Consider the following 16,705-nt stretch of genomic DNA (forward strand, 5'->3'; position numbering starts at 1 on the left):
ACCACAGCGTCTCCAAAAAAGTAAAACCCTCATGAGGCCACCGTTGCTCAATCACAATCCACCACGCAACCATTAGAATTATTACGCTTCCGTTCGTTAACAAGGTACTCCAACTACTCCCCCCAATAGTTAGGAACGATCATATTCTCCCCCGCGCTCGAGCGATGGAATTTCATATCGTTTCTACGTGTTTGTCGAAACGACGCGGAAAATTCAACCCGCTGGGTGGGCAAACAACTTAAAGTGGAAGTACCCTTATCAGAACATCAGCCGGCTGCACTCCTGGAAATTGATTTCGCCAGTTAAACAGCATTACCGTGGCTCGTCAGCGAGACGGTCGAGTCAGCGTTTCCGGATGAACTGCTCGGTATCGCTAATTCGCATCGGACCTCCACGGGCGGGCTGTTAAATCTTTTCTTCAAAAGCGAATTCTCACCCCTGGCACGGTGCCTACCTCCCCTGAACGCAACCGCGTTTGATAGACTTGTCGCCCAGTTTCAAACGGAAACCAGACCGATACGCAATCTCGGTAATTGTATCCGTCACTGCAGACACGGGAGATAAAGTTGAGACAATGTGAATTAGTTGTACTCGCTTTATTTATCTCAGCGAATCTTTTCAGGTGATTTTTTAGTTGTCAGGTCTTTTATACATAAATGTTTTTACTAAAGTTGTTTGAGGAGTTTGGTTTTTGATGAACAAATGTGGTGGATGTGGTGGATAGTTGGTGGACATATTTCATGTTTAAATATAATTTATTTAAATTAGTACCTGTATTTTAATTTATTCAAATTGATACTTGCATTGTAATTTATTCAAATTGGTAATTATTTTCTAAATTATTTTACGATTTCTTCTATTATGAAAATAAGTGGTAGTCACTTCACTGCTTCATAAGGCACAATTTTTAACCGACTTCGAAAAGGAGGAGGTTACTCAATTCGACATGTATATTCTTTTTATTTATGTAATGGTTATTTTATTTTCAATTAAATGAAGTATATATTTTTGCAACTTCTTATGTTCAAGAATCTTTATAAAAATAACTTCTCGCAAAATCATCTAAAAGTGAATATATTATACATGTTTGAATGTGTCTTTTCATCATCTTCATGATTACAATAATGAAAATAACCCCTTTTTAAGGAAAAAGTCAATGATCTTGCAATCTCGGAAAATATGGCGCTAAGATAATTTTTTTGCTTATCATAGTAGGTTCCCCTTTCGAACCCAACATTTTCCTCTTGACATATATTCTCGTATCATTAAAAGCAACGGAAGTATTTCAAGGAGAAGTCTTAAGTGACTGTACACCCTGTATACTAACCCTTTGCACTCGGATGTCTCTTCTGAGGGGACATCTTACAGCATACAAACTTTATTAGTGATTACACAGGATAAACTTATAGGAGCATAAAATTTGTAAAAGTGTATGATTCCTTGAAGGTTTCTATTCAAATATCACGAAAAATCAAATAAAAATATGGTACATGTATCCAGATATATATAAAAAATATGAGCTTGTGTTACATGGAAAAAGAATGTATGAATAGTCTACACCTTAAAGAAAGTTACAAATAGTATAAGACAAAGTATAAGAAAGTAAGATGTGGGGATATATTCTGTATGACATGATGCAATTTGTGAATATAAAAAAGACAGCCTAGGATTGCAACCTAAAAGGTAGGAACTATCAATGCATATCTATCATTGTTCACACGTTATCACATATCAAAGTAGTATAAAATTTTGATTTTTGACATAAATATGTTCCTAAATGTTTAAAGAATTCTATAAGCTCGAGTATCGTTACAGCAAATTACATGCTTTATAAGTTACATTATGTAATACGACATTCCTTAACGAAATGTCTCCGAGTGCAAAGGGCTAATAGTCTCAGAAAACTAAATAAAGCCCAGCCCCTCTCGATCTCTACCTCGAATACCGCAGCGCGTCGTCGGATTACGACGCCATGGAAGCAACCCCTTTCCGACGATAACAAACGCAGAAGATTCCCAATCGCGAACCACGATCCGCTACGTGAGCCCCGCCCGTAATTTTCTCCCTGCTTCGAAAGCTGTATCCCTGTTCGCGACTAATCCCGACGCTATCGAAACGTTCCTCGCCGTCGAGCTGGAAGAGGTAAAGGAGCGTTGCGACTTCGATCACCGGAAAGGGGCCAAGAAACGACGTTTTTCGTGGATAGTGGGTCGCCAGCCCCTCACCTGACTCGACGTTTCTATTCCCAGCAGAATTTGTGGGCGGCATAGCTGAAGCGAAAGTATGGTCCTCCCGATAATTGAACCCTTCGATCGTTATCCTTCGCCAGGGTGATCTGGCATTGTCACGGTCAGGATAACGATGAAGGAAACCACCCCCTCCCCCCGCTCTTCCCTCGCCTCCTCCGAGACGACGAATAAAAAGAAGATAGTCGAGCGTCCAACCAGCGGTATATTAAAGAGGATTATCGTGAACCGCGGAGCTCGCGTGGGTGGACAGATTCGGGAGCAACGCAGAACACCGAACGCTCCGACGGACAATTTAGAGATTTAGGGTGGATTCAATTGAGATCTATTGTGGCCGATAAAGCGCAGGAAGCTGGCCCCTCTTGTATGTCCTTATTGTTAGTGAAAGGAATTGCGGCCACGACGGGAAATTGCGCGCCGAGGGGCATCTTCGGCGTTCGAATGACGTGGCTGTGTCATTTTCCTGCAGGGAAATTGAATTCGGTGGTGTATTATTGGTTGACCTTGCATGATGTGCCTTTTAAGGGGGTATCCTGAATTAGGAGGTCTAAAAAAAGCGGTTCTTCGTGAATTTTTTTAGGGCGGAAAAAAATAATTAATTCTATACAACTTTTCATCCTATTTTCATACATATGTGAGTAGTCTGTACAAATTTTTTCAACAAAAAATATTCAAATTGAGTCGATTGCGACGCACATTTGTAGAGCACCTCACAATTAAAACCTCCTATCGGCGGGAAAGATGCAGGTCGTAATTCTGGTTTGACACAAAAACACCACAAGAAGTTTTCATTTTCATACATTTTTCTTCTATGTGAACTAAGAAAATTCATACAAAAAAAAATTGTAAACAACTTTTTTATCAAGTTAAAGTGATTTTTTTCACCCAAAGAACTAGTTCTTTTTTTCAAACTTGTAGTAATTTCACATTTCACAATTTTTACGGGAGAAATACCGTAAACCAGAATTACGACCTGCATCTTTCCCGCCGACAGGAGGTTTTAATTGTGAGGTGCTCTACAAATGTGCGTCGCAATCGACTCAATTTGAATATTTTTTGTTGAAAAAATTTGTACAGACTACTCAAATATGTATGAAAATAGGATAAAAAGTTGTATAGAATGAATTATTTTTTCCGCCCTAAAAAAATTCACGAAGAACCGCTTTTTTTAGACCTCCTAATTCAGGATACCCCCTTAAGTAGTCTAAGTCGAGTTCATGTTGATGGTTGAACTTGAGTTCATAAGAAAAGAAATTATGAAGCCCTTTTTGGAAACTCCTTTATCTAAAAATAAACTTTATTATTCGTATTTAACAAAATCAACATATTAACAAATTTAATTTATACAAAAGATGACTATACATCTATAAAACTGCATTCTCTTGATTACATTATGGCTATGAATAAATTAATAATTAACACTGAAAAATACCATAAATCTTAATACAATTATTACATCGAAACGACATACCTACAGTCAATATTAGTATTCCTTACATCATTAATAAGTGAATCCATAAAATAATTTTAAGCATAAGTACTAATTTGAATAAATTAAAATGCAGGTACGAATTTAAATAAATTAAAATGTGGGTATTAGTTTAAATAAATTATAATACGGAATACCCCGGTGCTTGTTTTGAAAGTATTTCGAGGGTGGGTATCCGAAGCTTACAAAACCGCCGAATAATCTGACGCAATGCAATGCAAAGCCGAATCCATGAAATATGAATGCAGCAGCTGTCAAAATAGAGAGCCAGAAACGTGAGCAACGACTCCATTTCTCTTCCAAAGGATTCGACGACTGAGAGTGAAAGATTTCTCTGTCCGATGCAAGTATCGCTATGACCACCTGTTCGTGAGTTATCGATTCGTAATGTTTAATTTGCAAATGTCACGTCGACAATCCTATTTCCAATTACCGGAACAAACTTATCGCGTTTGGAGCAAGTAGCCTCTGTTTGGACTGGAAAATCGTATTTCTCGAGAAATTGATTACATGCGTAACCAGATCCGACATATATTTCGCATGATCCCTAATTACACGATTTGGTAGCCTCACAATGAATCAATAACGCATTCGTAACTGAGATGATGTTACATATAATTTGTAAATATTTAAACAGATAGCTTAAATAACTGGATAATGAACTTTCAGTAATAATCTTCAGAGGACATATCGAATACTGTCCAAATAATAATTTTTAGATAGTAGTCTTTATGGAGCATATTAAGTTGCTGTTCAAATGTTAAGATACGTGTGTAAACATGAAAAAACTAATAATTTTTTCTCCTATAGGGCAAAATTAATAGGAAAGTAATATAAACTGCAGTCATTGCAAACAACTGCTCTTTAATATTTCATTTCTGTTTTGATTCATGTATTCCTTTTGCAATAACGTTTTCATTTCTATTACGAACTTCATATATTCAGTAGAATAGTATTCTATTTATCCTGTATCAATTTCTTCAAATATCTGATTCTCAATAACATTTACTACTAAGCGTACTTGAGGTTTTCAATAAATGGATTTGAATCCTCGTTTCTATTTATTCTTAGATAGCTATGATATCGACTGTACGTCCTATATTATTTTTTCGTTGATTAACTGAAATTATAAAATGATCATTTAAATAAAATCCAACCGTGGCCAACTTAATTTTTGGATAGTAATGCATCCTTTTATCATTTCTGTTCTCTCCAGTATTTTCTGAGAATTAGAACAGCTACGTTTCTTCATTGAATATTTTTACCTTGAAAATAATACACATCGAAAAATTTGGTAATATTATCATTCCAGACATACCAACTTTTTGGTATCATATTTCTAGACACGTACTTTTCATATTCTATCTAATTCTGTTGCCGATAGCACGTACCTTAGCTTCTATCAATACTCCTGACATGAACGCGAGATCGAACGAATTGACGTTGTCAGAGTATAAATGCGTTCATCGAATACATAGTGTACCGTTTGAATGGAATTCTGAATCACTTTGTTCAAACGTTCCAGAATATTATCGCCCAGAAATTTTGCTATAATTAATTAACGAAGTATAGAAATTTCACAACGTTCGTAAAATACATCATCACGTTCGTAATGCTGAACTTGTACGATGTTTCAATCACATTTATTTGTGTGTGAAACAAGTGTGATAAACTGATAAGAAATCTTATTAAAATGTGCTGATTATAAAAATGCTCTTTTAAGTTTGCACGTATACATTCTCAAACAACAGAAGACATCCAAGATATTAACAGTCTATGTACCGGGAACTTATTATTAGGCTTTTTAACTTCTGTGTCTACTTACTAAAATTTATCAACTGTGTTATTGGTTGTTTATTCACAGTGCTCAATTTGACAGTAACTAGGTACCCATTTCTTGTACAATTCATCAAGAACTTGAAATTCCTCTTCCAATTATAGTCTCCATCAGTATCAAGGACGTTTTCTCCCAAATTATTTCTTCCTGCAGAAGTTTAGTACAACACCATCAGAGGTTTAACCCAGAATCAGAGTTGACAGAAGTTTGATCCAACTTCCATCACCGTCTGTATAATTTACCTCGGACCGCGGTGTAAATAAAACGGGACTAGCCCTTTCGAGGTCGCACTTCGCCGGTTTCCTCGACACAGGGTCGCGTTTTATCCGATAATCCTGACGGGAAGTCGAAAACGTCGAGCAGCCGGCCGTCAGACGAGATTCCTGCCCGGGTATCAACGATACCGGGGATATTTCCACGAATCGTGTTATCGGCACTTTACCCGAACGTGGATAGATCGAACCTGATCTATCCTAGGGAAATTGTGTTTTGCAGCCCCAGCCTGGGGGGATTTCGTTTACTGGCATGGAATGTGCGATCCTGGGCACATGATTGTTCATTACTTGGCCGAAACCTATAGTATTAATATTGGATTTGTTTGATTTTATTAATGAAAGTTTATATTAGTCGTAACGAACAAAGTAAAGAAGAAATTAAAAATATTGATACAAAATAAAAAACGTAGAGTCTAGAAGTGAGTTGCTGATTCAAAACGAAATGAAATATAAGATATAGAATGTAGTGAAAAATCAAATACAGTTAAATAGTATATAAAATGAAAAGAAAATATACATGTCGAATTGAATAACCTCCTTTTTTTTGAAGTCGGTTAAAAATATAATTAAATGATTGCAATGTCTTTATCAGTCGTAACAAACAAAGCATAGAAGAAAATTAAAATATTGGAAAGAAATAAAAAATGTAAAGTGTAAAGCCGAGTTTCTGACTTGAAGTATGATCAAATATAATATATGATTCTGAATATAATAAAATATCAAATACAGTAAAAGAATATAAAATATATTAAAATAGCAAACATAGTTATGTAAAATATAGAACACAATAAAGTAGCAAATACAGTACAATCAATTTAAATGAAATAAACATTTGAATCCCGCTTGAAATATCGAGTAACTAATTAATTCTCAGTAGAGTAATTGTAAGACTGTAAGGAGTGATTCTGTAAGTTACTCGCTTTGTTAGTCCCAGAAGTACTGGGCTTTGTGTCGTTACATTGTAAACAACACTGGACACCTTTCATCTAAGAATGGAGTGCTCGCTTTTCTTGGCGCACAAAGCCAATCGAATAATTAGAAGCGACCATGCACGTTCGAGAAACTGAAGTGTCTCACGGAGCGATTGAACCGCTTTGACCCGAGACCCTGCAGCCGTATGTGGTCAGACCATACCGGACTCCAATTTAACATGGTCTGACCACGTACGGCTGCAGGCCCTCGCTCCACTTCTGCATGCCGGCTACGCCCGGCCCACTTACTACTCTTTCAAATCTGCTTCGATTTAACAACGAAAGCGTGATTAAAAAAATCTGATTTTTTGGCGATCTGTTAATAAAGCATTCGCGCGTTCGAATCCACGAACGGCGTTGACGTAAGGTTACTCGTTCACCCTGCAGATGGGCTTGATGTTGGAAGCGAGTTTTTAAAAAAAATCGACATTTTCGTATTTTATTGCCATTTACGCGGGAAAAAGACATCAAAACTATGTCACCCCGATGCCCTGGACCGTTGGACATGTAATCCACGCAACGAAACAACGTTCCAACCCTTACACTTGGGGGTGGACCACCCCTACCTCTGCCCTCCCCCCTTCAGCTCCGGGGGCAGTTTTCGAAACGGGACCTTTTCGGCATTCATCCTTAACGTATCGAGAACAAACATTGTGAATTTACTTGTTCTCCGATGTGTGGAAGTGCTCCCTTACGAAGGGGGTTGAAAATTCGCGAGCTGTTCCACCCTCCAAGGGGTGCCTATGGAGTGCACGGTATGGATGATGGCATTTTCTGGATCAAGGGATTTCAGAAAATGCATTGAGTTCAAAATCGAGACCGTCGTCCAAAAATTGTGGATTTTAGAGGGGGTGGGAGGTTGTGGGGGGTGGGTTTGTCCGAGAGGGATTTCAAGGGGTGCATTTTGTAGAGGGTATCAAGGATAGTCGCCCCAAAGGTTTTTTTTAATTTTTCAACCCCTTCCGTCATCCCTGGCCTATTTGAAAGAGGCGTTTTTCTATACCCTCCCCTTGGGGGGGGGGGTGAATTAACCCCTTCGCGTCAACCCTCGCCAATGCAACTTTACACACGCCTAGGGGATACTTCAAAAGTACTCCTCATGCAGTTTCACTTGAATCGGTTGAAAACTCCCATAGTTACAGCGGTTTGAAAAAGTGTCCCGCTAATTGTTTGCATTAGTGTAGATATAGTTTTTTGACTGTTAGCGAAAAATAACAAAACAGATTGCAGTTAGAGTTGTCCAAATATAGAAATGTATAATACCTATTTGTATAATATAAAATGTGTACAATACAATTGTGTATGGCAGTAAAAATTAGGTATAGTGTAAAGGTGAACAAAAACGCATTGATAAATAATTATGAACGTTATGCAAGGAGATATTACTTGAAAATTAAACAAATAATATATATACCTGAAAGTAAATGTTCTTCAATTAGAAAATACGTACTCCTAAAAATGAAATAAAGAAACAAATGGATTTACCAAAGAATACCCGAAGATTATATTAACCCATTCACTACCAACTACAAGATGTCTCGTACTTCAAATTGATTGCAATTACTCAAGGGATAAGTTTATAGTCTTTTGAGCTACGAATTTAATGCAAAAAAAGATCGTAAATTTTCTTTTTAAAACAACAAATTTAATATCACTTTGTATTATTAAAATAGCAACATAGATTACATATCTGTATTACATCTGGGGGCCCGAGGTAAAATGCTTTTTTGCCTGGCAGTCAATGGGTTAAACATATTTTTGAAATATTCCATTATGTGTGAACATTTTACCAAAATCCTTTAATATACTTAAGGCCCAGCAAACCAAAATAATTATTCGCAAATCCCAAACTAGAATGCCCAATACTAATTCCACTGACCATGTCAACTACGAGTTGTAATCGCAGAGCTAGAACGTCCCAAGCGGAACCCAGCTTCTTAGCGAACTTCAGCTCGCTATCTTTCTCCGCCCAGCCTCCGGGGTCTCCATTGGCAATTCCTCGAGTACGTCCCCAGGAAACTTGTCTGAGTTTCAAGCAAACAGACTCCGGGATATCCTTGATACCGAGCCCCGTCGTGTTAACGTCAGTCCGCCAGCTGTAAACCCGGATGAGCTTTATACAAGGCATACAATTTTCATTTACGGTATTTGTCTTAACTCAGCCCTCTCCCGCCCCTGTTCGGTACCCAAGCGGAATACTTTTGTTTCAGTAGAGGCAAGTCGTGATACCGTTTTCCTTCATTATTTAGGTTCCTTGGGTTAAACAGTCCTTTTTAGAACGAAGTTCGCGTACGCTCGTAAACTCGAGTTACAAAGCCACTGCTTTCTCTGCAGCTGGTCTTTATCGTTCCTCCCTCGGCGCGCTGATCTGGATTCGACTTTGTTACAACGATCAACAAAATTAGAGAATGAGGTTGCCAGTGGGATGCTTTTTGGTTTAGTGGGCTACCTGGATGAAAGTGTGAAAGGAAACTAGTCTTTCTATTCGGTGGTTAATGCGTAGGGATGAGAAGCTTGATTTTATCACTGTGAACTGGTTAGATGATTTATTTTACTATTTTTATTTCAATATTTTTGACAGAATTAGACAGTTTTGAAATGAAATATATAATACTATATGAAATTAGTAAATAGAATATGAATGAAAGTGCTTGTTTAAGATTGTATGTAGGATATTCTTTCGTGAGCTTGATAAGGGCGTAAAAACTTACGCTTAGTTTAGTAATCAATATGCAGAATGAATCACCTAACTTTACCATCTTAAAGAGATTGTCTATTTAAAACGAAGCAGTAAAAATTACTGCAACAAAATTATCGTTTGTATTTCATTTGTTTTAGCTGAATTAAAAAATAGGGATGTTGGTTACTTAAAATAAAATTATAAGAATAACTTCAAATTCCTGTAAATTTTGTAAATAAAACATAAAGACAATATACATAATACATGTAGAATATATTCTACTAATTAATATAAAAATATTAATATTTCATTTTGAATAAGTGAATATACCATTTGATTATGCCTAGCACATATCTCCTTCCTCGTATTATAAATGCATAAAATCTCCACTTTAATTATAATAATTTATAAAATATATCTTTCCTATTCATTCTTAGGTCCAAAAGATGTTTCTAATCATATCTTCATTTTACAATTCAAACTGTAATATATATTCAACCAAAGAACGAAAGGTTTATCTTTCCATCGTTAATCGAAATTTTTACATAGAGAAGAAAATTTACCCATCCCCTATACCTCGTGCCCCGCGACGAAATAAATTATGCAGTCCTTCGTTCCTCCTTTCGCGAAAATGGGGTTTCCAGGGTGGATGAAATTTTCCCTGTATTTCGAACAAAAGCGTTGGAACGAATTCGAACGTTGTCGCCAAGTTTAATTCAATCCTTAACAATTAGAGCCCTAGAAAAAGCAACCTAACGAATTTGTAGGTCACAGCGTGGCGCGATACAGTTGCACACCAATAACGAGTCACGGTGTTCCGCGGCGATCCATTATCGCGAAACCCAAGTCGAATTGAATCCGTGGGAACGCCGTTGGTTTAAAATTGAGTACGCCGGATCCCCGTTTTCAACGAGAATTTCGCGAATAAATTTAACTGTACTCGTAAACAAGTTAGGTGACGCCTCGGAGGGGCGTAGCTGGTGATACGGCACACGCTGATGGCCCATGTAAATTTTCCACGTGACTGGCATTTTCGATATATTTACACTCGCCTTCTCCGACAAGTGAAATAGGCTCCCCCGTGGGGAAGCTGTCGCGCGGAAACGGGCGAAATTCTTATCCAGATGAAAATTTCTATGCACGAATGGAAGATAAACAGGTCTCGATCTGTTGTTTGCGCGAGGAAAATTGGCAATCTGAAATATGATGATTGGACTGCGGATTTTATTCATTTTTAGTGCAAACAAATACGTTAAATGCTGAATAATTTCGCAAAGGTTGTATGCGCTTATGCGAAACGAAATATTAATATCATTATACTAATCGATATATTATACATACGAGATACGAACCCCGCTCATACTTGGAGTGATACTTACGTAAACACTTAAGTCAAAGACTCACGGGTAGCTTGTTGATGAATAAAGGGGGAAGGGTGAACAATAACGGTCGATTCGAGGGGTTCGTTGGACCTATTTCGAAAATAATTGGCGAAATATTGATTATAGTAAAGTCAAATTCTCCGGAATTGCCTCAACTAGTATTGTTAATAATTAATTTAACTATTGTCAGAAATTAATTTTTAATTATTCAAATCAATAAATATCGAAATGTAGAAACATTTTCAACGATTAATGTCTTCAAGGAATACTTATTCTGAACCGTGATTGTTATTAATATTTAAGTGAATGCTAAGTATTACTATACAGGGTAAGGGAGCTAAACTGTGCAGAGTGATAATGCCTAAACTATCGTGGATACAAAAAAATCTTAGAGGAAAAAGTTAGAAGATTCGAAGGAGCCCTGTTTAATCAACGGAATAATAAATAAAATAAAAATGCACAGATGGCGAATATATCGCTCGTCTCAAAATAAAACAAATCGATCCTCATAACTAGACTGCTGATCTTTATGCATTTATAGAAAATTTGATTGTGCAAGAAATTACAAAATAAAAACAATATGCAAGAATATAAAAAAGATTGAAAGTAAAGTTCATGTTATAATATTTGCAGAATAAAATAAATTCCTATTTAAGTTCAATTTTTGTAAGTATGTTCGCGAAGATTTTATTTTGCATAAAGATCCGCGGTCTACTCATAACCATCATACATTCATTAAACATATTTTTACTGCTTCTATCTATTCGCTCAATTATCTAAATTTGTGTGTTCATTATTTTACACCTCTTTTACACAGAAAGTACTCAGTGGTTGCAAGCACACATTAATTTAACACGTAAATTAATTCAATGTCTTCAAATAGTGGATTACCCACCTAACAAATGTACAGGGTGTCACAGCAAAAGAGCAGGCGATCGAGACTCAAAGTTTGTCACAAGTTAAAAAGGAAAGGACCGCAAGAGAGCGGTCTTAAGCGTCATCCGCTTGATAGATTTCAGTAATTACCAATTAATGCAGAATTACACGGGACGGCGGACCCTGTCAACCAGTCTGACGAAAATCTCAATAATTAGCTTCGTTGTGATTCTGACGCTCCAGATCCTCGCACGAAATTATCGGGCGTCGGCATAATTGAGGGCCCCGTAATTACTTCCAGCCAATCTTATCAACGTTCCGCGAGAGACACGGCCGTTTGTACGGGGCGAAACTTTCCACCGAGCATTCATAATGAGTTTCCTTCGATTTCGAATCGTATTTTCAGTTGTTACCCAGGAAACGCGATCGTTGAGCTCTCCTAACCGACCTCGACTCCGTGAATTTCCGGAATCCACGCAGTGAAGAGACTCCAGTCGTAACTCGCTATCGATTTTTGAGGGAAACCGTAGAAGGAATTGAAGAAATTCATTCTTTCGAAGTTTAGTTAGTTCTTTCTTGGGTATGAAATAGGAAATAAAACGAAGAGTTCTTGGAAAGGAGTTTTCAAATTTGATTTTTTAATAGGGATGGGTGGTGATCATATTAACACAAATATTTTTTATAAGTTATGTAAATTGGATCTGTTCCACACTATTTGTATATTTAGACTTTGTTGACTCTACTTTTATAGTTTGTAATATAAATGGCATTTTATAGTTATGTACTCGTTTTGCTATATTTCCTGATTACAATTATACGATTTTTTTTCTTGTAATTCAATCCGATAGTGTCTTTGCTACGTATTTATAAATGAATTCACTTGAATTGATCAAGAAATGAAAGAATTTGTTTTTAACAATCGTTTTAAGTCTCCACGACTTTTTAATCTTAGTCCTTGTTAGAACAATATCTTACTTATTATGATTATAACGTAATTGGAATACAAATCTAATATGATTATAATTATAATAAAAATAATTAATTATATTATAATCATATTGCACACTTCATAAATGTATTACATGTAATAGTGTATACACTTAATAATCATATCATACAATCAAATACACTTCTAATATATCTAAAAGATCTAAAACACACATCGTGAATCTTTCGCTAACCAATCAATATAATATTTCCCCATTTTTAAGCACATCCAGTCGTCGTTAAATCATGATATCCGAATAAACACGCTTTTCGTATCCCTCAACGAATTATTCGAGGCTCCAACCGACCGTCAATAGTCACCAACGCAACGGAGATATAAGAAATATGTAATTTTCTTTTACAGTGTCTTCCGAAACATTAGTTACCTCGCTCGATCGAACGAAACAGGCAAAAACGCAGCCACTTTCAGCGAACCCCGAGTTCTACGCGTGTATCCAGCAAATAATTGTCACGGAACCGTGAAATCAACCGTTGTCTTCCTCCCTCGAAACATAGAAATTGTTATTTAGATAGTCACCTGAATAAGTACACGCAAGAGAGAATCTCCAAGTTAACAGTGTCTTATCGTCTCGTGCAATACGTTCGTGGAATTATTCAACGACGACCTTCGATAACCCAGGCACCGTTGGTGTTCAAAGGATGACGCACAAGAAACACGAATCAAACAATGCATATTCGGCAAGTTCGACGCATTAGAATTTGAAACATTACCCTAGATACGCATATAGTAGAAACAATCGCAATAATTTTAACCCCTATACACCCTCGTCGTTGTTGCATTGAATGGCTGGAATGCCAAAATATATTGTTAAACTGTCTCGAAGCTATGGAACTGTTCTACTAAATTCATTGATTACTCTTAACCTAAAGAAGAGGACTCAGAAGACTACGAGAACTTTACTCTAATGACAGTTGAATCGTTAGAACGCGAAACAAATTTGTAAACTCTCCCAAAGCTATACGACTCTCCATGCTCGTCGGTTACTCTTAATCTAAATGGTTCTTTCAGCGACGTGAGACGACTTTGGAGACTTTAAACGAGCTACAATGGTAGCGCCATCAGTTCTCCGAATACGGAGGAAATTTGCAAATTCTGTGTCTTGCTATACTCGTTGATTACTTTTAATTTGAATGGTCCCTTCATCCATACGAAAAAAGGATTTAAAGGACTCTGGAGATTCCAGAGCATCCACTACGATGACCAGACTAAATTGAAGATTCCATCGATCTTTTTCTTTCATCTTGGTGATTCTCGAACGTCCCGCCAGTTGGTCGAGTAGATAATTGCTTTATATTAGGCCTAAGATTATGCTGAAAGATCATGTCGTCGGTCCGTGGTTAAAGTCGTCGAGTCGCGCAGACAAACGGAAAATGGTTGCTTCGGTTGTTTGGTCGTGAGGATCGCTGATGTAACTGAAACAAGGCTGAGGGACGAAGAAGAGGAGGAAAGATGCGAGTCGAGGTCTTCTTGGTCCTCGGTACGCTCGTGGTCTCCACTAGTTGCGGGTGGAGGTCGATGATTGGGGAGGGTCATGAATCATCGAGAGGTCGCAATGGATCGAAACCCGAGTTGACCATCGGGTTACTGATGCCGTACAGCAACTTCGCCGTTCGCGAGTACATGAAGGCCGTGAGGACTGCTACCAGCAGTCTGCACAAGGCCCGGCCGATGATGAAGGTGAAATTCCTCTTCCTGGATAAATACAACTTCACGCAGCACCAGGTCAAGTTGGTCTTGATGAAGCTCGCGCCGAGTCCAACAGGTATTTAAAATAAATAAAATAAGGAAAACTGTCAGCTCTGGCTACTCGAGGGTGAGTCTCACGAGACTGGAATTCGATATGTTGATTCTCAAGGAGGAGAAGGGATGTTTTAATACTTCATGTACAATTTTTTTTCAGTGAAAAGTAAGTCTTTATTTGTTGGCATTTACGTCACTTGTCATTTCGACTCCTCGATTAGCAAAGGCATAAAATGAACACGTGGGATAAGTGTTTTTCAGGGGAATTACTTTAGGTATATCTCATGAAATGTTTATGATGCAGGTACATTCCTTCGTGGAGTTAATTTTTTTATATTCTAACATATACTATATAATATATACTATTCTAATGTTTACTATATGGTTTACGTATATAGTATAGTATATTTTATTTGTAATAACAATATAAATCAACCTATATTTTCTGTAATTCAAGTGAAAACATATAATTTATAAATTTGTTTAAAAAATGTAGATGTCCATATTAGGTCAGTATTTCTTTATTTTAATCACAGAACACTTTACACCTGACAATAGATTTAAGAATCAGTCCTCTGATGACTTATTGATTTTTTAAATCAAATAGACACCTATATAATAAATGCACGAATGTATCTTGTTTGCGAGAAATATTAAAAAAAACACACATCTATAAATTTTGCAATGTCGATTGAAAATTCAAGTTGTATTCTACACAATTCAGATTAGAGTACCATAAATTATAAGTACCTAACGTAATGAAAAATATAAATGATGAATTGATTTAAAAAATACAAGGAAACACACATCATTTTCTTCAACGAAGTAGATACTTTCAATCGACGAACAAATATATTTTAATTTTAAACTCTATACAAAATAAACTCAAATTACAAAATCGAGACAACGACAAATGCTTCCAATTGACTACAAATTAATTTGAAACAGTCTACGAAATGTTATGAGCTTCTATTGTCATAAAAATATAGAAAAGAAGACTCGTTAAATTAGGATTTACAAGGAGATAATACAAGCTATTGTGAAACTCTGTAGTACTGCTCTTTTGATAAGAATATTTTTCTCAAGAAAATTAAACGGACAGATTAGCGTCAGTCGGTTCATTCTTAAAAGTCATGAAACTCTCATGCCACGTTGAGCTCGACAAAATTGCGCTGTACTTGCTCGCTCATCCTGAAAACAAAAGAATATTGCCACTTTTCCCGTATGTCTCTTAGCAACGCACACATATACACGTACCATTCGCAGAAAGGATACATTTTCTTCCTTCCCCCTGAACGTCGAAATTAACGTCCTGGGGACACGTTCCTCCGAATGTCTTCTGTGTGGTCAATATGTGCGGCTTAACGTTTCACCCGCAAAGGTTCATGATGACTTCACCAACTTCACGTGTGCGACTCAGTGTGAATGCATGTGTATGTATGTCAGCTTGCCAATAAGGGACGTGACTTGAAAACGCGAAGCTTCGAGTGACGAATATTCTTCTTCAATTCCGCTTACTCGCTTATGTGACTTTATTTTCGACGTACCAGAACAGTTCGACTTTCTCTTGAAATAATTAACCTCAGAAGTTTAGATGCTTACCTTGGAAAATATTTATGCACTTGGAAATGATTATATGAATTGATACTGAAGCTTACACCATGTATTTCTGGTTCTCTTCAGTGTTTCAAAGTTTGTTCACAACATAAATTTTCTTTAATTAGTGTTTAATTAGGTGTTTGATTCTTCAAAATTCTATTCGCGAAGTTATGAAAATTATAGGAATTAAATAATATACATATTTCGTCGAGCAGACTTAATCTGTCCTATTCAGGTTTCTTTCATTTGCACAGTTTTTAAAATGTTTGTTTGAAAAACCAGACATTGTTATAAGTAGCAACGTTATTCTTTAATTATTGTTTTATACAGCATTTACGGCTGCTTTTTGTCTTACTAAATTGAATAATCCGAAACACTGAAGAAAATCATAAATAAATTATCGAAATGTCTCTAATTAAATGCAACACTTTTTATAGTTTTGAGTTGCAATTAAATCTGATGAAAATTAGATTAATTGAATAGCCAGTATAATGTACAATTACTCATTGAAAATCTAAATATTTCGCAAACGTTCGAAACTATGTAGAATTAGTGGAATTTTCTTAAAAGCTGAAATACGTCACATATATAATTTCAAAAG

General features: G+C 36.6%; 1 protein-coding gene across 3 annotated transcripts in view; it reads left to right on the forward strand.

Annotated features, from left to right (window-relative positions):
- Positions 1–16,705, forward strand: part of LOC128884762 (glutamate receptor ionotropic, NMDA 2B) — a 365,676-nt gene that overhangs the window by 249,222 nt on the left and 99,749 nt on the right. For 2 of the 3 annotated variants that reach the window (XM_054138368.1, XM_054138367.1), the window contains exon 1: positions 14,153–14,527. The exons of the other annotated variant lie outside the window; for it this stretch is intronic. In XM_054138368.1, the coding sequence (XP_053994343.1) occupies positions 14,215–14,527 (313 nt within the window). In that variant the 5' untranslated portion in view covers positions 14,153–14,214. Of the gene's footprint in view, positions 1–14,152; positions 14,528–16,705 lie in introns of those variants that run through there. 3 annotated transcript variants of the gene reach the window in all.

The sequence above is a fragment of the Hylaeus volcanicus genome, chromosome 2, assembly GCF_026283585.1.
Source record: "Hylaeus volcanicus isolate JK05 chromosome 2, UHH_iyHylVolc1.0_haploid, whole genome shotgun sequence".
NCBI lineage: Eukaryota > Metazoa > Arthropoda > Insecta > Hymenoptera > Colletidae > Hylaeus > Hylaeus volcanicus.